Source organism: Puma concolor, chromosome D2, assembly GCF_028749965.1.
Source record: "Puma concolor isolate L17-30 chromosome D2, mPumCon1.1.hap2, whole genome shotgun sequence".
NCBI lineage: Eukaryota > Metazoa > Chordata > Mammalia > Carnivora > Felidae > Puma > Puma concolor.
In genome coordinates, this window is record NC_141677.1 from 12,667,027 (window position 1) to 12,693,149 (window position 26,123).

At 44.5% G+C, this 26,123-nt stretch overlaps 1 protein-coding gene across 1 annotated transcript in view; it reads left to right on the forward strand.

The window, feature by feature from the left end:
- The first annotated feature begins 13,463 nt into the window (after positions 1 to 13,463).
- The window catches only part of NID1 (nidogen 1), an 84,527-nt gene continuing 71,867 nt past the window's right edge, over positions 13,464 to 26,123 (forward strand). The window contains exon 1 of the mRNA XM_086679614.1: positions 13,464 to 14,035. Within this exon, the coding sequence (XP_086535740.1) occupies positions 13,811 to 14,035 (225 nt within the window). The 5' untranslated portion in view covers positions 13,464 to 13,810. The remainder of the gene's footprint in view (positions 14,036 to 26,123) is intronic.

The window sequence follows — 26,123 nt, forward strand, 5'->3', positions numbered from 1 at the left end:
GACATTAGTCATTATTAGGGTCCATCCTAATGGCCACATGTTAACTTAATTATTTCTTTAAAGGCCCTATCTCCAAATATAGTCATATCTGATATACTGGGGCTTAGGCCTTCAACGTATGAAGTTTGGGGGAGATACAGTTCAGCCCATACACACTAGTTTTCCTTTTCTAGCAATCTTTTCAAAACTACTGTCCTCTCACTTTACAAAAGGAAGGCATTCTCTTCACCTTTGCCAAAGCCTGCTTTGGTGTATCGACTTGGGAGTGTGAACACCTTCTGGGCTTCAAGTAAATACTTAAAATACTAGTATGGTATTAAGAAAGCCTGCAGCTTAAAAACAATTTTTTTAATGTTTATTTATTTTTGAGGTGGGGGTGGGGGAGGGTATGCAAAGCATGAGCAGGGGAGGGGCAGAGAGAGAGGGAGGCACAGAATCTGAAACAGGCCTCAGGCTCTGAGCTATCAGTACAGAGCCCAACGTGGGGCTCGAACTCACAAACCACAAGATCATGACCTGAGCCGAAGTTGGACACCTAACTGACTGAGCTACCCAGGCATCCCAAGAAGGCCTGCAGCTTTAACTGTAGGTAACAAATCCATTTGCCCATCAGATGGTTTCCAATTCTTTGGTAGAGGACCTGCTTAAGTTGTCACCTGACATCTATTTTCCATCCCCCTTCCATCACCAAAAATCATCCTTTTTCCCTCCCCACACCCTTAAGGATGGCTTATATTTATGAATTATTTTTTCTTCAAACCTGCCCTTGAATTTCATAGTAATCTGATTTAATCTGTAGTCAGACATTGAAAAGAGGGTTAGCAGGTTTGATCTGAGGAGCTTTACAATTAAAATTACAACAAATTTGAAAATTGAGAATGAGAATAATATAGATGGGAGTGGAAGATCAAGATAGGAGAAATGCTAAAGGAGCTAATACGTAGGGTCTGCAGTTATTAAAGGTGCACCTTATATTTTGCCCTCATAGTTCCTTGAGCAGATGGAACAAAAAAGAAAATAGTTAAATTTCTGGAAGAAAACCCATATTAGTACCTTAGGGAAGATGAAGATTTTCCTGGCATTTGGATTTAATGGCAATCTAAGGCTCTGGGTAATATTGTAAGCAATATCCTCAACAAGATACAGGTGATAAATGTGAGTTTCCTACAGGTGTCTCTTCCAGAATCCCCTTTTGTGAGCCAGAAACAACTATATCTAAGCCAAGTCACAACACAGTGTGAACAACCATGTATGGGTCCAAACAACCTGATCAAAGTGTATAGCTTTCTGATGTTCCAGAATGTTCCAAGGTTATCAGAAGAATGAGTAGGAAAACCCAGCCTTAAAACCACAACTTTCAACCAGGCTCTTGACTATTAACCAGCAAACCTCTCTCTTTGAGAGAGACTATAAGCAGACCTTTAGTGTTACCGACTGAGGGCATGGCCACATTATTTAAGGATCAGCATATGGACTGAAGGTCAGCATCCAGAACTTGTAAGAAGTTTTTGCCTACGAGTAAATGAAACCCCTACTCAAAATGGCTTGAGCCAAAAGGTAATTTATATTATCTCACATAACCAGAAAGCTGGAGGCAGGGCGGGTGGATTCATTGGCCCAACAATGTGTTTAGCTATGGGAGTCTAAGACCTTTAGTGAATTGTCTTTCACTCACTTCACTGCCTCCAACAAGCTGGTGAAAACTAACCAGTGGTGACCTTGTCTGATTACTTACATTTATTATAGCATTGTTCAGTATAAAAATGATCTAACATAGGATTATTCACTCTATCTTGATGAGACATTTCAATTAATATACATCACACACACACACACACACACACACACACACACACACACACACACACGGTATTCCTTTTGGGTATAGGTTAAAAGGTCCATGCTATCCAAAGTGTGGTCTACAGACTAGAATTAGTCTGTGGATTGTGACCAGTACTCAGCGAGACAAGTACACAACCTGAGAGCATCTGTGATTAGAAAGTTTTATAGCAATTTGATAGAGTAATTTTATATCTGTTCAATCTAGTAATTAAAAGTATGAGTTTTAGCACATAAAAATTTTTTCATTTTAGTTGTTTTTTATAAAAGTATCAGTCCACTACAGATCGGGCATTTAAAAACTAATCCTTGGGGCACCTGGGTGTCTTAGTTTGTTGAGCGTCTGGCTTAAGCTCAGGTCATGATCTCATGGTTCGTGGGTTTGAACCCCACGTTGGGGTCTGTGCTGACAGCTAAGAGCCTAGAGCCTCCTTCTGAGTCTCTCTCTCTCTCTCTCTCTCTCTCTCTCTCTCTCTGTCTTTCCTCTGCTGGCATTCTGTGTCTCTCTCTCTCTAAAAATAAATAAATATTTTTAAAAAATAAAAAGAAAATAAAATAAAAGCTAATCCTTCCCCATGCGCAGATTGAAAAGCTCTCCTCCAGGCAGGCACCTGCACTAATACGTTAGTGACCATGTAGGTGTTGTTTCCTCTCTACCATACCCTCTACCACACCCTCATTCCAGACCGGATCCTGTACAAGGCCTCCTATCAGGCCAAAGTCCAGATCCAACCTGCAAGCATTGGAAAAGATGAGAATCAGGATGTACCCTGCAGAGGAAGCTTGCACCATCAGCTATGAGGAGTTGGGGTACACTCTGCAAGAGACTCTCTGTGATTGATCCCCTTTGTTGGACTTGGCCCTTCACTCTGATTCTTTTCTCACATAAGAGAAGTCCAGGGGTCACCAGTGCAGGCAGTGGGGCAGTCCATGCAGTCCTTGGGGTCCTTGCAGCTTGCAGCACTCTCCCTCATGGTTTCATACCTCATGGTTTCAATCAACTGCTGAGCTCTAGCTAACACATCTGCATCCCAGGCAGCAGATGAAGGAAGGAAGAGGAACTTCCCAGCAGGCTTTCACTAGGTAGATATAGAGAATACTTTTAACAACCCATTGGTTTTCGTGTTCATTGGCATTCATGATTTCTAGGCCAGCCCTTTGCCCCCTGGGCCACTCAGCCATTAGTAGGACACATTTCTTCCCAGGATTATAACGAAGAGGGGTTGAAATGCCCTTCCTTGATCTGCTCCCATTGTATTGGTTCAAATGTTCTTTATTCTTACACCTGTGTGTGTGTGTGTGTGTGTGTGTGTGTGTGTAGGAATAGTTTCTAATCAGAATTAAATGGTCCATAAGCAGGAAATCCCATTGTGATGGGAATGTCCCGAATGGAACCAGGTGAGAAACGATGATCCCGTGGACATTTGGCAGATCTTAAGTTTTGATTGACGATGGTCCATCTAGGCTGCTTACCAGATTCTCTTTGTAAGCTGCACTTGTCTCCCCACCCCCTTCCCAGATCCTGGCACACCCCCAGGTTATCAGAATCTGTGGAAGGTGATTCTCTTACCCTCCTTTCTGCCTCCCACCTCTCAGTCCACCCTGCCAGGAATCACTGTTCTGAAGACAGCTGGATGTGCTTTCTTGTCCCTGGTGGAGTTTCGAAAAACTGAGAGGCTGCCCAACCTCTTGGAGAGGCTGCATGGAGAAGTCAGCATTATTTCAAAAGCCAAAATGAAAAGTTCACCATTAATATGAGTTGTCCTTTCATATCTCTGTAAAGGAAAGGACCCTGTGTTTAAAGACCTGGCATTGCCTCTGGCTCATTAGGTGTCCTTGGGAAGGACATTTAATCTGAGTCTCAGTTTCCTTATCTATAAAATGAGGGTAAAAACTGCAGAAGAAATGAGATTGTAGACATACTATGTAAACTAAAGGGTTCTCAGCCGAGATGAGGTGGCATTAAAATCATTGATAAATAGGATGTAGGAAAGAGAGAGATTAATTCTTCTGGGGGGATATGGGAAGGATTTTTGCAGAAGATCCATTTGAACTGGATCTGCAGAAAGGTTTAAAGACACGCATCTTATTTCCCCAGTGATGGTTGTGATTTTTGTCCCTGTCCTACCTCTCAACTCCCTTTGCCCTCACTCCTGACAGTGACATACCAAGGACCATGAAAATGTTCACATGCTTATTACAGGTTAGTGTCTATAAATCATATTTTAATAAAGTTGTTTTTTTAAAAAAAAATGTTCACATCTTTTGACCCAGTAATCCTGCTTTGGGGAAGAGGATTTTAGGAAATAATCCCCAGAGAGAAAGAGCAATATTTACTGCAGATGTGATTCAATAATAGCCAAAAAAAATAGAAACAAATGCTAACAGTAGGGCAATGGTCAGATCACTTATGCTCTAATAAATGCAGTGTGTATGAAATAACTATGAAAGGTATGTCCCAACATGGAAAATCAGTATACTATAGTGTTGATTGGAAAAAAGTGAATACGAAATAATGTATACACGCTTTAGCAGCAACACTACATGAAATTCGCATATTATCTCAGTTTGATACATGCTCAGTGGTTGAGAAATGCATACATACTGAAGCACCTATGGCACCTTTCCCTTGAGAAACACCTGAAACTTTCTGTAGAATTATTTGCACGGCTCCCAAGCCCATGGTCAGGGTGCTGGAGGAAGGGAACAAAAAAGAGAGAAAAATGAGAGAAATGAAGTCAAGTGAGAAAAAGAACAGAGAGGAAAAATACGAAGTAGGCTGGGTAGGAATTAAAGAGAAGATCACTGGGCCCAGGGGGACAGGACGACCTTTGCAAAAGGAGCTGCTTGCAAGTTAGCATAAGGAGTGGAAGGAGGAATATCTGAAATCAGACAGAAAGTTGTAACCCCAGATGGGACTGGGCGTGGCTCATTGTCCTGGCCCGAGCTGTGCTGGCGTGCATTTTGCACATTCCTGCATGGCTCAGTTCAAGTGGGTGCAGTTTTCTGTGGTCATCTGGTGTTTCTCCAAGACAAAATTTTGCATAAGCAAATGCAAAATCGCATTATGCTAAAAGTGTACCCTAATATATCATTCGTGTTGGAACAGATCTGCAGTTTTGAAACAAGCATTATAGCAGAACTGAGTGTACCTAAAGTTCAGTGAGAAGACAATAGAATTTTGCTCTTTGTACTAATACCTTTCCAATGATAATGTCTCATTTTGTCTCACGCTGGAATCATTTTCCTTCTTGGTTCTCTGGTACTAGATCTGTACCATTTTCAGAGGCAGCCGTTGAATTCAGTCTTGGAAGTATTCTGGTAATTTGGTTGATTGCTTCCAGTTTTGATATTGCCTGTTGAACTACTTTCAGGTGCTTACTAACTGTCAAAAGCCCTTGCTGTGGCTAAAAAGGCCAAAGGGTCTACTCCTGCTCACCCATCTGACCTTGCTGGTCTTTGAGCAGAGGGGCCCATTCTTGCTGAGGAACTTTACATCTGCGGTTCCCACATCTGCTCCAAATGGGGCCCCATCCAGACATCTGCCTACACTGCTCTTTTATCCTGTCCACATATGGCTCCCTCACTTCTTCAGGCCTCTGTTCCAAGGGGAATAAGCACTTGAAGAGGACTTCCCTGATCTTCCCAAATAAATTATTCTCACACCCACCCACATCACTCTACTCTCAAGTCTTTTCCTAATTTGTTTTCATTCATTAGCACTTTTACCCATCAACACTTCACACAGTATCTAATTACTTGTTCATTCCTTTGTTGTTCATCTCCCCCAACTGGAATATTTTGTTCTTAGGTGTTCATCAGTGTCAGGTACATAGTAAGTGTTCAATAAATAGTAATTGATGAATGCATGATCAGCATAGGTTTATTGAAGGTATAAATATAAATGCTAGGTAAAATTATTCGGGGTCAATTAACCCATCAAAAAAGTCTAGCACCAAATGTGTGCCTTGTCTTCAATACTTGAATGGCTATACCTGGCTGACCCTGGGGGAATGTGGAACAGGCCAATTGTGCCTTAAGCACCCAGTTTTCCCAGTCTGTTATTTTCCCATCCTCAATTGTGTCCTTATATCTAGTCTCCTGAAATTCTCTCTGCTTTATGAAAAGATGCTTTTACATAACTTCCAAACTTAGATGGCCTCTGATTTTAATTGGAAGGAAAACCTTAAGTTAGGCAAACAAAATTAAATTAATTAAAATTAAAGCCGGTGGGTAAATCAGGACTTGAAGAAATCTTTTGTATCCTCTAAAATAATCCCCTGAAGCCAGATGTCTAATCTATTTTATAGAAAGATAAAATATCCAGAGAACGCATTATAATGCAACCTTGCCCCAGGAGGTCTGGATTCTAATCGCAGCATCTAAGTAGCCTATACCATTGGCGTGGATTGTCTACAGAAGTTCTAGTTAAACATAGTCACTTACTTTACCCTGCTAAGCACACTTGATCTCATAAGGATCTTATAAGGAAATGTGTTACAATTTTTTAAAATTTTGGCAGATCTGATGCCTACCCACCTTGCTAAGTCGTTATTGACTCTCAGCATTAAACATAGAGCCAGAAGCCAAATGGTGACTATTGATCAATCCCATTCCAACAAGGAGATTTTTACAAATATAGTTTTGTAAGTACTTGTCCTCTAATTAGCTAAGACAAAGTAATAAGCCATCATGGTCTAACAACCTTCTTGCTGTATGACTGAGTGCAGTCATATAGTGAAGTACATTACAATCAGTCAGTCATCACAATTTATGCTGAATTTATTTATTTATGCAAATTTGAATTCTTGCAAAATTTATGCAAAATTTCAAGTTTGGTTACATTGTTTACCACATGGGAACAGGACTGTTTTTTAAGTTTGTTTGTTTGTTTGTTTGTTTATTTAGAGAGAGAGAACAGGAGCCAGAGAGGGCCAGAGAGAGAAGGAGAGAGAAAATCCCAAGTAGGCTCTGTGCTGTCAGAATGGAGTCCCATGCAGGGCTTGATCTCAGAAACCATGAGATCATGGCCTGAGCCGAAGTCAAGTCAGACACTTAACTGACTGAGCCACTCAGGCACTCTAGGAATAGGACTTTATGAAGATTTATTAACAAAATTAAGAAATAATACCTTTTTTTGCACTTGACTCAGATTGAATGTTATTTGACAATCTTAGGCAAAGATAATATGATCTATCACAAATCACTATTGCTTTTTAGTTATTTATTGAGTATAGTTGGCACACAATGTTACATTTATTTCAACTTAGTGATTTGACAAGTTTATACATTCTGCTCTGTTCACCACGAGTATAGCTACCGTATGTCCCATGAAATCATTATTATAATAGCATTGACTACATTCCTTATGTCATGCCTTTTATTCTGATGATTGTTCATTGCGTAACTAGAAGCCAGCATGTCCCTCTTCCCTTCACCCATTTTGCCCAACTGCCACCCCTCTTCTCTCTGGCAACCATCAGTTTGTTCTCTGTATTTATAGGTCTGAATCTGCTTTTTCTTTGTTTATCCATTTTTTTTATATTCCACTTATATCTGAAATCACATGGTACTTGTCTTTCTCAGTCAGACCTATTTGAGTTAGCATAATACCTTGTATGCCCACCCATGTTGTCTCAAATGACAAGATCTCATCCCTTTTCATGACTGCATAATATTCCACTGCACACATGCATATTACATTTTCCTTATCCATTTGTCTATTGATGGATGCTTAGGTTGCTTCCATATCTTGGCTATTATCAATAATGCTGCAATAAACATAGGGGTACATATATCTTTTTAAATTAGTGATTTTGTTTTCTTTGGGCAAATACCTAATAGTGGATTTACTGGATCATATGGTAATTCTATTTTTAATTTTTTTGAGGAATATCCACACTTTTTCCACAGTGGCTGCACCAATTTACATTTCCAACAATGCATGAGAGTTCCTTTTTCTCCATGTCCTTAGCAACACTTGCTATTTCTTGTCATTTTGATATTAGCCTTTCTAACTGGTGTAAGGTGATATCTCATTGTGGTTTTATTTGCATTTCCCTTATGATTAGTGATGTTGAGCATCTTTTCACGTGTCTGTTGGCCATCTGTATGTCTTTGGAAAAATGTCTATTCAGGTTCTCTGCCCATGTTTAATCAGATTATTTGTCTTTTTAGTGTTAAGTTGTATAAGTTCTGTGTGTATTGTGGATATTAACCCCTTATTGGATATGTCATTTGCAAATATCTTTTCTCATTCAATAGGTTGCCTTTTTGTTTTGATGGTGGTTTCTTTTGCTGTACAAAAGCTTTTTATTTTGGTGTAGTCCTGATAGCTTAATTTTGCTTTTGTTTCCCTTGCCTTAGGAGACAGATCTAGAAAAATGTTGCCATGGCTGAAGTCAGAAATTACTGCCTGTGTTCTCTTCCAGGATTTTTATAGTTTCAGTTCTCACATTTAGGTAATTAATTTTGAGTGTGTGTGTGTGTGTGTGTGTGTGTGTGTGTGTGTGTGTGGTGTTTAGAAAGTGGTCCTGTTTCATTCTTTTACATATAATTGTCCAGTTTTCCCAGCCCTATTTATTGAAGAAATTACCTTTGCCCCGTTGTGTATTCTTGCCTCCCTTGTCATAGTTTAATTGACCATATAATCATGGGGTTTATTTCTGGGCTTCCTATAGTGTCCCATTGATCTACGTGTCTGTTTTTGTGCCAGCACCAAACTGTTTTGATTACTACAGCTTTTAGCATATCTTGAAACCCAGTATTGTGATACCTCCAGCTTTGTTCTTTCCCAGATTTCTCTGGCTACTCAGGGTCTTCTGTGGTTCCATACAAGTTTAGGAGTTTTTGTTCTAGTTCTGTGAAAAATGCTGTTAGTATTTTGATAGGAATTGGCATTGAATCTGTAGATTGCTTTGAGTCATATGGATATTTTAACATTATTCATTCTTCCAATCCATGAGCATGGGGATATTTTTCCATTTGTTTGTGTCATCTTCAGCTTCTTTCATCAGCATTTTATAGTTTTCAGAGTATAGGTCTTTTACCCTGGGTACACTTATTCCTAGGTTTTTTATTCTTTTTGGTGCAGTTGTAAATGGTATTGTTTTTAAATTCCCTTTCTGGGGGCGCCTGGGTGGCGCAGTCGGTTAAGCGTCCGACTTCAGCCAGGTCACGATCTCGCGGTCCGTGAGTTCGAGCCCCGCATCAGGCTCTGGGCTGATGGCTCGGAGCCTGGAGCCTGTTTCCGATTCTGTGTCTCCCTCTCTCTCTGCCCCTCCCCCGTTCATGCTCTGTCTCTCTCTGTCCCAAAAATAAAAAAACGTTGAAAAAAAAATTTAAAAAAAAATAAATAAATAAATAAATTCCCTTTCTGCTACTCCTTTATTCATGTATAAAAATGCAACAGATTTCTGTATATTTATGTTATATTCTGTGACTTTACTGAATTTATTTATCAGATCTAATAGGTTTTTTTGTGGAATCTTTAGGATTTTCTATATAAAATATCATGTCACGTGCAAGTAGTGACAGTTTAACTTCTTTACCAGTACGGATGCCTCCTATTTGTTTTCTTGTGGGACTCCTGCAGCTAAATCAGTATTATTTTCTTTTTTTAAAAAATTTTTAAACGTTTTATTTATTTTTGAGACAGGGAGAGACAAAGCATGAACAGGGGAGGGTCAGAGAGAGGGAGACACAGAATCTGAAACAGGCTCCAGGCTCCAAGCTGTCAGCACAGAGCCTGACGCGGGGCTCGAACTCACAGACTGCGAGATCACGACCTGAGCTGAAGTCGGCCGCTTAACCGACTCAGCCACCCAGGCGCCCCTAAATCAGTATTATTTTCAATGAAACATTCATGTAGGCCATCTAAAATGAATATGGGTCACAATATTCTTTCGCAGGAGCAGAGTAGAATGGCAGTTGCCAGGGGCTGGAGAGTGGAGAAAATAGGGAAGTGTTGGTCAAAGGGTATAAACTTTCAGTTATGCGATAAATTCTGGGGATATAATGTACAGCATGGTGACTATATGTGAGATGATAGATATGTTAATTACCTTTATTATGGTAATCATTTCACATATTCTATGCATATCAAATCATTACATTGTACACCTTAAATGTTTACAATTTTTATTTGTCATTTATACCTCAATAAAGATTGGAAAAAAGTGATTAACATGTGAAAGCTCATTGTTAGAATAAGATAATTAAAAGTAGGACCTGAGAAGCCATAAAGTTTTTGGATTGATCTCCTAATAGTTTCCTATAATATTATCTTGGGATGAACATTGTTTTGGAACATGACATAGTTACAAAAATACTCTCACAAATAGTTATCATCCTTTGTTAGGGGATGGTTATTTAATTTATGTTATCTTTATCTGAGATAATAATTGAGGTTAAGTTGTTTAAAATAGTGATCATCTTATTCACAAATCAGGTGAATTCCCCTGGAATTGAGACACTAACACATTTATTTCTACATAACATCTAGTAAATAAAGGAATCTTCCATAACCATATGTGGTCAGTGGCCAAACCTCACAGGAGAGTGAGATTAGAACAGATGTCTTTTTCAGTGAAATAGCCAGTTAAGCTATTTCTCTGCTCATTTGCCTGGACTTTTGTCTGAATAAACCATATAGAAAGTTTAACTTGGTTTCTTATAGATACAGCCTGCTTCCTGAATTTTATCTTCCTTTTGTCTCATCCAGATGACAGCAGTCAGTGAAAAAGTATGAGTCTCTAAAGTGGCAGGTTTAAAAAAAGATAATAAAAAAAAACTGGTGTATTATGTCATTGTGGGTTCATATGCTACTGCAGATATCAAATAGTTCTTAAAAGTACTACTGAGTTTTCAAACTGTTAGCTTTTATTAATGTGCACACAGTATTAGTGAGGCTCTGTGGACTCTGGAAAAGAATAGAACACATCAGCCTTTCCCCAAAGAGCTTATATCGGGGGAAAAGACACTCAAGACAACTAGAGAAAAATACCTAATTATTATATACACTTAGGAAATGACCAGGGCACTACATAAAATTAAGTATTCTATGATGAAGATTATGCATCTACATGTATTTAAAACTAGAAATCCTAAAGGAGTGGCTGGCTGGCAGCCAGCCCACATTGTCCTAGTCAGCAGCACAGCGTAGATGCCACATTCCCCAGCACCAGGCAGTGTTCACTGAGTGCAGGGCTATAAATAGGAAACGACAGACAGTTTACAGTACATATGAGACTTTAGCAAGAACCTACTGATGAAATAAGTGAACAGAAGCATATGTAAATACAGCATGAACATTATGTATAAACAACAGAGCAGATACACCTTGTGGATGGAAATTGAGGGAGAAACCTCTCCATTTATAGAAAGGCGGGAGGGTGTGGCAGAATCTGAGCTTTCGTTTCAGAGACACTGAAATTTGAAAACATTCAAATCCTGGCTTTCCCACTCTGGAACCGGGTGCATTATCTAACTTCTGTAAATCTCATTTCTCCACATCTACTTGAAGCTACTAACTTAGGCAACTGTTGCTAGTATTAATTCTGCTAAAACTAGTTAACATCCCACCATGTTGCTGGTATGTCTGTCTTCCATAGACCGTGAGCTGTGCACAAAAGGGATTGTGTCTTAATGGTCTTGGTACTTGGAACCAGTAAACTGGAGAAGTGCTCTTGCTCCTCTATTAGCCGAGGAAAATTCCGTGAACCAATAGGAGGTTCAGAAGCTGCCTGAGCACCAAAAACGGAGAGAATTCGTGAGAGGGGTGAGAGCATTCCAGGCACAGGCAATAGCTTCAGCGTAGCTCTGAAGCGAAACAGGAGGTGGGGTGGGGGTTTGAAGGAGGAGAGAGTCTGAGGCACAGGCAGGAAAAAGCCAGCTGGGTGTTTTCAGGCTTCATGCTGTGTGCAGGTAAGCACAGAGGAAGAAGAGGAGCCTCCAGACGGAGTTCTTGGCAATTCGAATGGGCAGTGCTGGGGCCTGGAAGCCCAGAGGTGCAGCAGCTGAAGCTAGGGGGGTGGCATGGAGTAGTCAGGAAGTACTTTTGGGGCAGGGGAACAGAGACAGAGAGCACTGCAATTCCCGGAGGGAGTTGAAGGAAAAGCCACTGCATTGCCATGGATTGCAAGCAGCCTTAGTCACTTTAACAACAAGACACACACACACATACACACACAGTAATACAATACAGAAGCTATGTATTGGTTGAGGTTAATATAGTGGTTAAGGTTGTCCTGGAGCTGATCCTGGACCAGCTTGGGTCACCTGAAGCCTTCCAGCCATGTGACCTTAGCAGAATGATTTAAACCTCTCTGAATCTCTGTGCCCCTCTTGAGTAAAATGCGGATGGGTCTCTGTTCCTGAGGGTTACTGCGGTTGCAAAGCCAATTAGTACCTGTAGAAACTTAGTATTTTCTCTGATGGCTAATGAATTTAAAGGAAAAAGATGTCGAGAGTAGAGCAAAGATTTTATGTTCAGAGGGTGGACTTCATTTGCTTTTTATGTTTTCTACTGGTTCGGGACTCACGCTCCTTATATTATGCTGAATTTGCTGTTTATTGGGAGAATTATTTCAAGTTGGGTCCTAGGTCCTTAATTTTAGTTGGCAACAGGCAAGAAAAATGTCCTGTTGACACCTCCAGGTTTTAACAGGTCTGCCAGCAAATACATACCCAACACCTGCTGTCCTGGGTCCTCCCCCCTGACTTCAAAAGGCAGCCTCCGGGCTCAAAACCTTACACCCAATTTTAAGTCCTCTCCCCAACCCCCATATCAAATTCAAAATCAGGTCTCATTCCTTCTTTCATTGTAATGCCTCGTAGATTCAATTCTTCTCAATTTCCACCTTTTCCTTTCTCATCCTCCCCCCACTCCCTTTTCCCTTTCAACAGTCTTGAATCTCCCATCTCTGTTTTCAACCCAGTGCCAAATTAATGATCAACCCATTCGTCAGGATACCACTTAATCTCCCTTTGTCAAGAACTCTCAATGGTTGTCCTGGGAGTGTTAGAGTGAGTTCACATTCCTAGGTTTGGTATTAAGCCTTCCTCCCAAATTCTCAACTTCCCTTTTCCAAATTCTCAACTGGGGGATGGCGCCTTGAATCCACTCGCGGCTCCACGTTCCAGAACGTCCCTTCCCCAGCCTCCTGATGAAATTTCATCCCTTCCAGAAGACCTGGTTTGTTCCCACCCCCCAATCCCCCCAGGAAGCTCTCCTTGGGCAATTATTCCGGCCCTACTGCCCTTTATCACTTGGGGACCCCACCCACCCGACCACTGAATTATTTTATACACTCGTGAGTTTGTCTCGCGGGTAGGACCCCATGTTTGGCCGAACGTCCACATCACCAGGCAAAGGATCCCGCCCGCACTCAATAACGCTGAAAATCTGGATGGATGTGTTCAGGAACATGCTCCTGGTCCAGTCCCTGCTTGCTAATTCCCAGCACCTACCCCCTCCTCTAACTGGGGCGTGACCCGGTGAGTCCGACCTCCGGACGCCCCCGAGCAGCCCTGGGTTGGGCTGTGTTCCTGAATCCAGAGCGTTTCCACGTAGCCCGCCCTCCCACTTAGCCCTGACCCGGGGACAGTGGTGCAAAGTCCCAAGCTCTGCTCTTCGGAGGCAACCGGGCTGGTTTCAGGAACCTCGGGCCACCAGCGCCCAAGACCTCGCAGGGGTCGAGGGTGAAGCTGCCGGAACCGCCGGGGGGTTTCGGTGTCGCCCCTCGCCCACGCCCTCCCCCTCGCGGCCATTGGGCAGCCTCTGCGGCGCGCCCTGTGGACGGGGCGGGGCCCTCTCCCTCTCCCCTGTTCCCCTCCCCTATTTCCAGGGGTGGGATCGCCGGGAGGCAGGCGGGAGGCGTGGAGGGGCTGCGGAGGGGCGTCCGGTTACGTCGCCGCCTTCCTCGGCCGTGTCCGCCGAGCCGCTAGGTTTGCGGGACCGCAGTTCGGGAACATGCTGGCCGCGATCCGCCGGAGCGGGGCTGCGTGGACGCGGGCGCTGCTGCTGCAGCTGCTCCTGGCGGGGCCCGGGGGCTGCCTGAGCCGCCAGGAACTCTTTCCGTTCGGCCCGGGACACGGGGACCTGGAGCTGGAGGCTGGGGATGACCAAGTCTCCCCAGCCCTGGAGCTGAGGCGGGCGCTCCGCTTCTTCGACAAATCCGACATCAACTCGGTCTACGTGAGTGCGACCCGGGGCAGGCGGTGGGGGCCGTCGGGGAGGAGGGCGTGGGGGCCGAGCCGGGGTCGGAAGGAAGGCCGAGGCTGGCAGGGTCGCCCGCGGGGCCGGACGGACGTGGGCGTCGTGGGCGGGGACCGGGACCCGCTGGGCGCGGGGGCGCGGGCGCGCGGGGCGCGGCGCTGGGTCTCCTGGCCTCCCGCCCCCGCCGGGCCCGCCGACGTCTCTGCGCCGCCTGGCCACTGTCGCCAGAGGAGCACGCGGGACTGGGGGGCTCGTCCCGTCTGCGCGGCCCCGCGCGCGCCCTCCCGACCCCGGGACCCCGGGACCCCGGGCGGAGTTTCCTCTCCGGCGGCTGTGGGCGGCATCGCCGCCGGGAAGTCGGTCCGCGTCTCGCTATTGTCCTGTTCCCTTGGGGACGGGACCCGGTCCGATGGGACTCGGGCAAAGGCGAGAGCTGGGTCGCAGGCGGCGCGCGGGCCCTGGGACTTCCGTAGGTGCCGGGTCAGGAAAAGACCGCCAAACCCGGCCTCTGCCCCGGGAATTTAGCCGACAGCCTGCATGTGTGAGTGTGGACTCCGGATACGTCTTGGCAATGTTTCTGCTCTCCAGTTGAGCTCGTTTCAGTCCAGAGTTTAGCGCTGGGAAAGCAGGGCGACCCGATGATCCAGTTTCCTGTGGCAGAGCACTGTCACCATGGGGGGCCCCAAAGGGGGAGCGGGCCCAGGTGGCCTTTAGTTCTCTGGAGCCTTCTCAGAACTGGCCGGGCCCGGGGACGCTGTCAACTTGGTAAAGTCCTTCCGTGCCGCCGCCTTCCCCAGCCGCGCACCATGTGGATTTCATATAAAGCTGTGCGCATTCCACAAGTGGGGGGAACAGCGCAAACAGCGGCGGGAGCCTGTCCTGCCCTTGAAATGGCTGTGCTCGTCGCCTGGCCGGGGCAGACCGTGCCTTGGACAACACCCACGTGGAGCTTGTCTGCTTTGCCTAAAAAGAAGGAGTCTTTCAAGTCCACCCACAGAGAGTGCTGCCCTTGTTGGCTGACCTCCGTGGGCCGTCTGGTGAGGCCTGTCGGACCCCTTCTTAGAATAAGATTTTTTAATTACATAGAGTAACATCCGCAGGATTGCCAAGGAAATCAGTTGTGTTCAAATACAGATACAAATATTAGAAATTGTATGAAGTAACGTGTGTATTTTTAGCCATTTTAAATATAAGGTATAAGAGTGGCGGGGGGAGGAGGGTCAGGTAATTACTGAACTTTCAAGATCATGAGGACTGTGAACAGTGTTTGAAGACACCTACAGTGACTAAAACGTGAAATGGGAATATCAGTGACTCCTATTGGTGGCAAGGTCATTAAGAGTTCCTACTACCATTTGTTGCCTGCATTCATAATGGAAGGAAATGCTAAAATATCGCTTAGGAGTTATTGAAAATAAAAATAAAATTTCTCTTTTTCCCTTCTTAACAGACACACCGAATTCTCTTCATGAGCCCCAAGTTCAGAACCCCTGTGTTAAATTTGAGACCTCCTGCCCTCCTTTACTTGTGGCATCAGACTAACCACATTACATTCTAAAGACCTAGAAAATCTATTGCTGAAAAAACGATTCCTGTCAAGCCATACCCTCCAGGTCTATTTGGGTTTACTCTGCACTTCAGGGAGAAAGAATCCCGGAGCTCTCTTGGTTGTATCTGCACCCCCCCCCGCCCCTCCCCCAAGGGTTCCCAGGAAGCTGTGAAATGGAGATTAGCCAGCAGGTTATTTCTTGGGGGAGGGCTCCTCACTTCCACACTTATGGAGGCAGGGAGGTGAAGAACTGAGCAGAGGCTGAGCCGCCAGCAAAGGTCTCAGCCAGCTCCCTGGGAGCTCTGGAGGTGGGGTGTCTCGAGCTGTCTCCAGTGTGCCTGAGAGGGCTCGGTCTCTGTGCCCTTGCAGCCATCAGTCACGGGTAAGGGCTGCCTTGGAAGGAAGCGTGATCCTGGGCCAAGCAGTTTTTCAATGGAGGCAATCCTCAAAGAGGGCCCACGTTGGAGGGCTGCGTTCCCAGGACTCGAGGGGCATCTACTGTGTGATGGCCCTGAATAAAAGGTGGACGGACAGGGATGTGTGTCTGAGCTAGAGGGTCTGCACGGTCCTGGGCACTTGGCTAGGAATATGAACATTCACTGAGAAGGAAAAGTATTGGGTGAGTATAACCACATGTGTCAGAGGACCTGCTAGTTTTATGTTATTTAATCCTCAAAACAGCTCCTCCTTCTTTTCAGATGAAGAAATAATAATAAACACTGGTCCCAGAATTCCAAAATCCTACCACATGTTTCCACCCAAATGCCCATCTGTCACTTCAGATTCCACGTGGCAAAGTGAAAATCACTCACCTCCCTCCTCCCCTCGGATACTTTTACTACTTGCGTTTCCTTGTTCATAGTACCTTATGCGGGTTCTTCACTGTTTTGAGGCTGCCTTACCCCTTCCTTTTATTCATTTATTCCACAGATACCTTCCAAGTGCCTACTATGTACCAGGCACTATTTAGGGCACTCAAAATACAAGTGAACAAAACAATCCTATCTTCAGGGAGTTTACATTCTAGCAGGGGAGTGGGACCAAGAAAACAAACAGCAAACATAGTAAGTAAATTATATATCAGGAGGTGATTTACTACCTAATGTAAAGGGTCTGGGATGGAGTAGGTATATGAATCAGGAATTTAGAAGAGAAGCCTAGGCTTTAGGTATAAATTGGGAATCATTGGCACATAGATGGTATTTAAAACAGAACTAAAGTGACCCCTGCAGGGGAGTATATGCAAATAGAGAAGAGGTCCAAGGGAGCCTCCATTGGTCAGGGAAAAGAGGAGGAGTCAGCCGTGGAGACTGACAGGATGTGGCCAGTGAGTTGAGAGGAAATGAAAAGGAAGTGGAGTCCTGGAAGCCAAATGAGGAGTGTCTCAAGGAGGAGGGAGTGAACCACCAAGGTTAAATGGGCACAAAAGGTGAGGACTGAAGAGTTGCCCATTGGCTTGAGTAACCCGGTGATCAGTTCCCCATTTCATCTTCACAGAAGGCCCTTGCTTCTGTATCTTTCTTGTCCTGTTGCAGTGACGCTTTCCAACAGTGTTGTTTCTTTCTTTTCTTTTTCTTTTTTTTTTTTTTTTGAGAGAGAGAAGGGGCTTGGGAGCACTTGTGCACTCAAGCGAGGGAGGGGCAGAGAGAGAGAGGGAGAGAATCCCAAGCAGGCTTCATGCTGTCAGCCAGAGCCCTACGAGGAGCTCAACCTCACCAGTTGTGAGATCAGGACCTGAGCTAAAGTCAAGAGTCGGAAACTCAACCGAGTGAGTCACCCAGGTGCCCTGATGTTCAATTTCTTTAGTGCCCTCCCTCCATCCTGACTTCAGAGGACCCTGGACTCCTTGGCCTGGATTCAGGGCCTCATCCTACCATTCTAGCTTCATTTCCAGCTTTGCCTTAACACTTCTAAGACAGTAGAATATGTCTCACTTTGGCCCTTTACTCATTCTTTCATTCTTCCACTTTCTCCATCTCTTAACCTCTCAGATTCTCTCTCATTCTCTAGGCCCTTCCTCCTTCCTAACTGACCGGTACTTGTGGACTGCATGCACCCCTCAGTCCTTAGAACTCTTCTGTAACTCCAATATTGTCTGGTTTGGAGCTTAGCATATTGATAAATGTTTACATAACTTAATCTGTTCAACGGGAGTATCAGTAGGTAATGCGGAAAGAGGGGGGTCTCTGGAGCCCAATACGTGTGGGCTTGAATCTCTGTTCTACCACTTACTTATTGTGGACCCTGGGTAAGTTATCCAACCTCTGAAAGCCTTATTTTGTTCATCTGCAAAATGGAAACATCATTGCCTTTCTCATGGAGTTGTGAACAATTCACTGAATTAATGTATTTAGACAGCTTATCATGTAGTAATGTGCTCTAAAACTGCGGGCTTTCTTCTTCATTGAGAGCAGAGATTGTGTCTTTTTTGAAAAAGCCCCAAACCTTTATTCTACACTTGATTCTGTAGTACTTTGGTGCTATACAGTTGATGTAACTTTTGAGAAAAGATGTCTCATCTGTAACAAGCTGATGCTAGCTTTATCAAAGGCATCTACAAAAATATGCCCCTGTGCTTTTACACATAACCAATCATCAAATCTGTCAAGGTGAAAACTCCCTGGTATTTCTTAATGCGTTGGGAAATACAGCAAGGCAGGAGAAAGCATTCCATCCAAATAGTATTTAAGCTTTCTGGCCATACACAGCTTTCTTAGAGTAATTGAAGTGCAACTTATCTATATAAACACACAACACATTTCAGAAGCAAGTGAAATTAACAGAAGCACCTGTTCTTTAAATTACTCTTGATCAGGAGCCAGGCTGTGATAGCGCATCCTGTTCCCTGGGAAGCAACCTACCTATCTGCAGAACCTACCTGACCTTGTGGTGGTTGCATGTGGGCATTAAGGCCAGCTTCATGGGTCATGTCTTGCAGCCGCATATGGACTTGGTTTTGCAGTATTGTTAGGGTAGTGGTGCTACTCCTGTGCCTACCATTTGCTGCATAGAAACATCCAGCATTGCACATTGGTGTTGGCGTTGGTCCATCAGGGCGGAAATCTTGTCAAGGTTCATACCCCTCGGTTAGCATCCACTTAACCAGATGGCCACGGCCTCTGTTCTCTTGCCCATTGTTCCTGCAGTTTGAACGCTTGCACCCACCGCATTAACCTTAGCACTCCTGCTCGAGAAATTAATTGCTTGGTTCTTTTGGCGGATTTCATTTTCAGTGTGTGTTCTCAAAACATTTGTGCTGCTCTTCTGAATGGGTTTTTTTTTTTTTTTTTTTTTTTTTACTCTCAGCTTTTTTAGCCTTTCCTTTTTTTTTTTTTTTTAGTTTATTTTGAGAGAGAGAGAGAGAGAGAGAGAGAGCGCGAGCGTGCAGGCACACGCAGGGAGAGGAGAAGGGGGAGGGGCAGAGAGAGAGAATCCCAAGGAAGCTCCACACTGTCAGTGCAGAGCCCAACGTAGGGCTCGGCCTCATGAAACTGGAGATCATGACCTGAGCCAAAACCAAGAGTCAGGTGCTTAACTGACTGAGCCACCCAGGCATCCCTCAGCCTCTCCTTCTTAATCGTGTTTGACATTTCTTTCAAGCTCTTTCACAGAAAACTTCAAGTTAAATAGGTGTTTCTCCATGTTCAACATAGTCCCATGGCTTTCCTTGGAGGTGGCAGCCCAGAGCTGTGGCCCCAGTTTGCTAGGAGGGCATTCAGGGTCCCATCCTAGTCGAGAGGTGGCCCGCCCCGCTCCCAGAGATCAGGTCCTATTCCCGTTGCTGTTACCCATAGAAGGGACACGCTTACTGGCACATGGGAAGTTTATGAATCTGTTGGTTGAGCCCAGGGCCAGCGCCTAGGGTCTACAGGTTGTTTGCTGCACAAGGGCCATGACCAAGGGGGCAGTGAGAGCTGGAGCCCATCCCACAGGCAACTGACCAAGCCCTAAACCTCAGCCTGGGACTGGGGCCACTGAGGAAAGGACACCTGCATTTGATTTGCCCGAAGGTGCCCCATGGTCTAGCAGAGGCCCTGGTTGAATAATAGAATACTTAAAAGATTATTAATTTCCAGTTGGGACTAAAATGAATCTGAGTCATTATGGTGATCAACTTTTTTTTTTTTTTTTTTAAGATTTTATTTTTAAGTAATCTCTACACCCAATTTGGGGCTTGAACCCATGACCCCGAGATCAAGTGTCACATGCTCTACCGACTGAGCCAGCCAGGTACCCCTGTTGATCAACTTATAGCTGAGGTCAAATCACTTCATTTCTCACCCTCATGTTTTTTCTGGTCTTGTTTTTTCTAAAATGAAGAGATTTGACAAGATTATCTCTGAGCTCCGTTTTATCTTAGATTTTTAATATTTTTTTTTTAAATTTTTTTTTTTCAACGTTTTTTTTTTTTTTTTTTTTTTTTTTGAGACAGAGAGAGACGGAGCATGAATGGGGGAGGGGCAGAGAGAGAGGGAGACACAGAATCGGAAACAGGCTCCAGGCTCCGAGCCATCAGCCCAGAGCCTGACGCGGGGCTCGAACTCACGGACCGCGAGATCGTGACCTGGCTGAAGTCGGACGCTTAACCGACTGCGCCACCCAGGCGCCCCAGATTTTTAATATTTTTTGAGTGACCAGGGGTTGAATATGTGCATTTCTATTTCAAGACAGTGGATATTTTTTCTCATAAAATTCAGTGCAATGTGAAGATATGCCATCCATTCACTCAGCAAACAGTTTATTGCCTAATATGCCAGGCATGGTGCTAGGCTTCAGAGATACAGATTGAAACAAGATCAGTTTCTGTTCTCAGCTTATAGTCTGCTGAATAGTCTGCCATGTCTGGGGAAGGCAGACATTGAACCAATGATTATACCCATAATTGACCAGTTGCCCCTGTGACAAGTGCTATGAAAGAGAAGCCCGGATACCGTGATGGCACCTGAGCTAGATGGAGGGGTCAGGAGAACCTTCCCAACCCCGCTGGAGCTACAGGATGAGTAGAGGCGAGGCCTGTGAAAATGGCAGGTGGGCAGGACTGTGCACGTTACTGTGCATGAGACCATGAGTGTAGAGAAAAGGAGTGTGTAATGTCACAGGAATGAAAGGCACTGTGAGCTAGGGCAGTGGCCGCAGACCCTTGAGAGCTATATCAGACCTTGTCACCCCCCAGGTCAGAAACCCTCGAAAGGTTTCCCTCGCTCTCCACGACATCCAGACTTCCCATCACGCTCCCAAAGCCTCCTGTGGCCCTGTCCAGCAGGTGTCTCCGCCCCCATCCCTCACCCTGTTCTCACCGGCCAGGCTCCAGCCACACCAGCTTGCTTTCTCTCCCCACCACAGCCAGCTTGTCATGCTTGGTGCTTGGTTTCCCTCTGCCTGGGACACAAGGCCCCGCTGTTCTGTGGCTACGCCTTCCTGTTGTGCAGCCTCTGCCCACACGCAGACCCCCATTTGTGATTTTTTTTTTGGCATGCTGTCTTATTTACATCATGGCATGCATCACCACCTAAAACCAGGTTGTTGGTTTATTAGTTTACCTGTTTGTTGGCTCTCTTTTCCACTAGAGTCTGAGCCCTGTGAAGGCAGGGTCTGGTTTGCCATATTCACCGCATTTCCCCCATTCACTAGTGGCCTGTGGCACATAGTGGGTGCTCTGTTATGATTTATTGAATAAATGAATGAATGAACCCTAGGCGTTTATCATCAGCGGGATGCCGTTAGACATTTCTAAGCAGATGAGTTACATGATTTATTTCTAAAAGATTCCCACTTTCTTTAAGGAATAGACAGCATGGGAAAAGAAGAAGCGTGAGGGGGAGAAGCCTATAGATTAAAAGATTAGGTTTAAGAGACATGTGAACCAAATGCCAGGGGGAGCACCTTGTCGTGTCCCGATTGAAACAAAGTGGCCATAAAAGGACATCTTTGAGACATACTGCTCTTCTAGAAGAGATACATATGGAAATATTGACAGGTGAAATAATTTGATGTCTGAGATTTCATTTAAAAGATTTCAAAAAAAAATATGCTCATGCATGGGAGGAATTGGTAAAACGGAAAGTGGAGCATGTTGGTAATTGTGGGAGCTGATTGATGAGTATATGGATGTTCGTTACGCTGTTCTGTGTGTGTTGACGTTTTCCCTTGTAAGTAGTCTGGTTTTTAAAAGTTTTTAAGGGGCCCCTGGGTGGCGCAGTCGGTTAAGCGTCCGACTTCAGCCAGGTCACGATTTCGCGGTCCGTGAGTTCGAGCCCCGCATCAGGCTCTGGGCTGACGGCTCAGAGCCTGGAGCCTGTTTCCGATTCTGTGTCTCCCTCTCTCTCTGCCCCTCCCCCGTTCATGCTCTGTCTCTCTCTGTCCCAAAAATAAATAAATGTTGAAAAAAAAAAATTTAAAAGTTTTTAAAAAAATTACGCTGCCTTCCAGCCAGAGGATTTTGGGGGGCAAGGTGGAGGAGAGAGAGTGAATTTCAGAGCCAGAGAGGCCTGCTGCCAGGAGCCAGAGGAGAGGCGGTGTGTGGATGAGGGCGGTGGGTTCCAGACCCATTTGGAAGGTGGGAACAAGGAGGCCTGCTCCTGTGTTAGCTCACTTGAGACATGCTGCTTTGCAGGGTGGCTCAGGTGCATCATGGGATGAGCTTTGTATCGTAGGGGAGGAAACTGCCACGTGCAGCTAAGGGACTTGTCATGGTTCATTCAGTTCATAAGTATGAGCTGGAACTTGAACTTGGATCTTCCGACTCTGAGTTCTGCGGTCTTTATACTATGCTATGTAAGACAGCACGTTCTTCCTTTCCTTTCTGCATTTATTCATTTTGATGAGGAAGTATTATGTGAGCCGAGGGAAAAATACAGGCTGGCCCCCTCCCTCCCCACGTGGAATATGTGTGATATTCCCCGGAGACTCCTGGCTACCCAAGAACAAAGGAAAGGGGTTTAAGGGCTTGCATGGTGATGTGAGAAACTAAGGCAAATGAAAAATTAAATTCTCTTACAGCCTACAGCCCATAGACAAGTGCTTGAAACAGGCAGGGTGACCTCCCTCTCTAGGAGCTCAGCTGCCCTGATGATGACACTTTGCTGGGGCAAAAGGGGATCTTGGCTTAACATTATCCTGACCCCTCAGGATCCTGTGAGTCTGCTTTAACATATAACGATTCGTTTGGAAACTTCCTTTATCCCAAATCCCCCAAGATGTATGCTGGCAATCATACTCCAAGCTTATGGCCCCTGGTATCCATCTGAAGGGTCTCATGACTGAGGTTTTACTAAATGGCGATAAATGGCGTTTTCCCAACAGCACCTAGCGCCTCAAGTTCCTGGAAACGTCGCTTCCAAAATACCTCAGAGACTTACCTAACCCCCTCCCAACCTGAAGGTATATAATCAGTTACCTGTCAGCTTTTTCTGCCCGTGGGTCCTGTCCCCATGCTTTAATACAATCGCCTTTTTGCACCAAAGATGTCTTCAAGAATTCCTTCTTGGGTGTCAGCTGCGAACCCTACCTTCATCCCAAACCCCTTCAATTTGACAGTATCTTATCAGTCCCTGTTCTGTATAGACTTTTGGGCTGGGTTTATGGGGCAGCTGTGATGAGTGGCATCACACATGGTCTCTGCTCTCATGAAGCTCACTAGGGCATGACACTACCCACCCCTACGTGACCCCACTCACCACTTATCAGATTACCCGCCACTGCACTACCCACCCCTGCGTGACCCCACTCACCACTCATCAGATTACCCGCCACTGCACTACCCGCCCCTGCGTGACCCCACTCACCACTCATCAGATTACCTGCCATTGCACTGCACTACCCACCCCTGCGTGACCCCACTCACCACTAATCAGATTACCCACCACTGCACTGCACTACCCACCCCTGTGTGACCTCACTCACCACTGATCAGATTATCCGCCACTGCACTGCCCACCCTTGCGTGACCCCACTCACCACTGATTAGATTACCCGCCACTGCACTACCCACCCTTGCATGACCCCACTCACCACTGATCAGATTACCCACCACTGCACTGCACTACTCACCCCTGCGTGACCCCACTCACCACTGATTAGATTACCCACCACTGCACTACCCACCCCTGCGTGACCCCACTCACCACTGATCAGATTACCCGCCACTGCCTGCACTACTCGCCCATGTGACCCCACTCACACTGATCAGATTACCCGCCAGTGCACTGCACTACCCACCCCTGCGTGACCCCACTCACCACTGCATTACTTGTGAGAAAAGTTGGTTCTTAGCCCCTAGGGAGCAAGTCTCTAAACTGCTTTTGTCCTCAGGTAAATTTTTTTCTTTAATTTTTAATTATAATGTTTCAAACACACACGTAAAAGGGAGAAAATATCATGAGCACCCATAGGCACATTACCTAAATGTAACAGTTGTGAGCCGTTTTCCCTATTTATTTCGTTAATTTCCCTTTGCCAATGTATCCAAAGTAAATTACAGTCCTTGTGACTTACATCACTATTTTAGTGTCCATTCCTAAAATGAAAAGAGCATTTCCCTATATAGCCAGCCTACTATTATCATACATAACAAAATCAATAATAATTCCCTATTATCCGTTTGTATCCAGTCCATATCACAGCTGTCCAATGTTCCCAAAGCTTTCCTTTATAGCTAGACTTACTCAGATGGGTTTAAAGAAAGACAAGCATTACATTTGACTGCATCTCTGTAGTCTGTTTTAATCTTATCCTCCCCCTTTTGAGTCATCAGCCTATTCAAGAATCACTGCCTGTTGTCCCGTAGAATGCCCCACCTTCTGCATTTGACCATTTCTTTATAATGTAATGTAATGACCATTTCTATGTATGTTATTCCATCCCTGTATTTTCTGAAAACTGGCAATCTTGAAAATAATTCAGGTTAAACATTTTTTTTTCTTTAGAAAGCATGTAGAATTTTATTTTAAAATTAATTCTGGAAATAGGAAGACAATGCGAATGGTTAAAAGAAAATTGTAAAAACAGAGAACAGGGAAATCTTCCCACCCTGGCCTCCAGCCTCATACTGCCCTCCCTAGAGACAATCACTATTCATGAGTTGTTGTTTTTTTTATCTCCTTGCAGAGAGATTCACAAATTACAAACATACGTGTATATACAACTACCCCCTGATTTTATATACCTCCTTGATTTTTTTAAATACCAGCTTTATTGAGATATAATTCACATACCATAAAATTCACCCCTTTAAAGTATACGATTCAGTGATTTTTAGTATATTCAGGAAATGTGCGACCATCACCGCTGTCTAACTATGGAATATTTTGATTCCCCTCAAAACAAACCTCATATCTTTTAGCAGTCACATCCCATCTCCTCCCTGCTCCCCTACATCCCTGATCCTTAGCAACCACTAATCTACTGTCTGTCTCTATGGATTTACCTGTTGTGGACATTTCACACAAGTGGAACCATACTATATGTGATCTTTTGTTACTGGCTTTTTTCACTTGGCATAACATTTTCAGGGTTCCTCCATGTCTCAACATAGATTGGTACTTTATTCTTCCACGACTGAGTAATATTGTTGTTTATTTGTCCACTCATAAGTTAATGGACATCCAGATTGTTTCTCTTTTTTTTTTTTTGACTGTTTATGAATAATACTACTGTAAATGTTTGTGTACAAGTTTGTGTGTGGACATCTGCTTTCAGTTCTCCTGAATCTGTTGTGAGATCTGGAATTGCAAGTGAAGGGGTTCAAAAGAAGTCTCCATAAAGTATGCCACTTGAGCATGTGGGTTATTTTGCGCTGAAAGTGATCAAGACCTAGTGGGCTGAAAACATTTGCACCTCCCTTAACTACCTAATGGATGTCAGTTGGGGGTCTTTCCCAGGATGAGAGTTTTTATCAGAGATAAGTTTTACCTGAGTGACCCATCAATGTGGCAGGGCAAACCTCTGATTATGAAAAATCTGCTCTTATCACCCCGTGAATTGCCCTGCTCTTCCATCTCATTCCCTAGCTCAGGATAAACATATATGCCTCATTTTACCTTCCTGTCTTGGAATGCCCCCATGCATGTGGTGTTCCTGTACATTTGAAACTAAATGTGGTTTTCTCCTGTTAATCTGTTTCGTGTCAATTTAATTCTTAGACCAGCCAGAAGAACCTTTAAGGGTGGAGTAAAACTTCTCCTCCCAGCACTAGGTCACGTGGTAACTGTTTAACATTTTGGGGGAACTATCAAACTGTTTTCCAACGTGGCTGCACCATTTTACGTGCCCACTAGCAATGTATGGAGGGTTCCAGTGTCTCATCTTTTGTCAACACTTCTTATTATCTGACTTTGTGATTCTACCCAACTTAGTGGGTGTCAAGTGGTATCTCACTATGGTTTTGATACGCATTTCCCTAATGGCTAATGATGTGGAGCACCTTTTCATGTGCTCATTGGCCATTTATATATATTCTTTGGAGAAACATTTATCCAAGTCCTTTACTCATTTTTTTATTTGGGATATTTGTATTTTTAT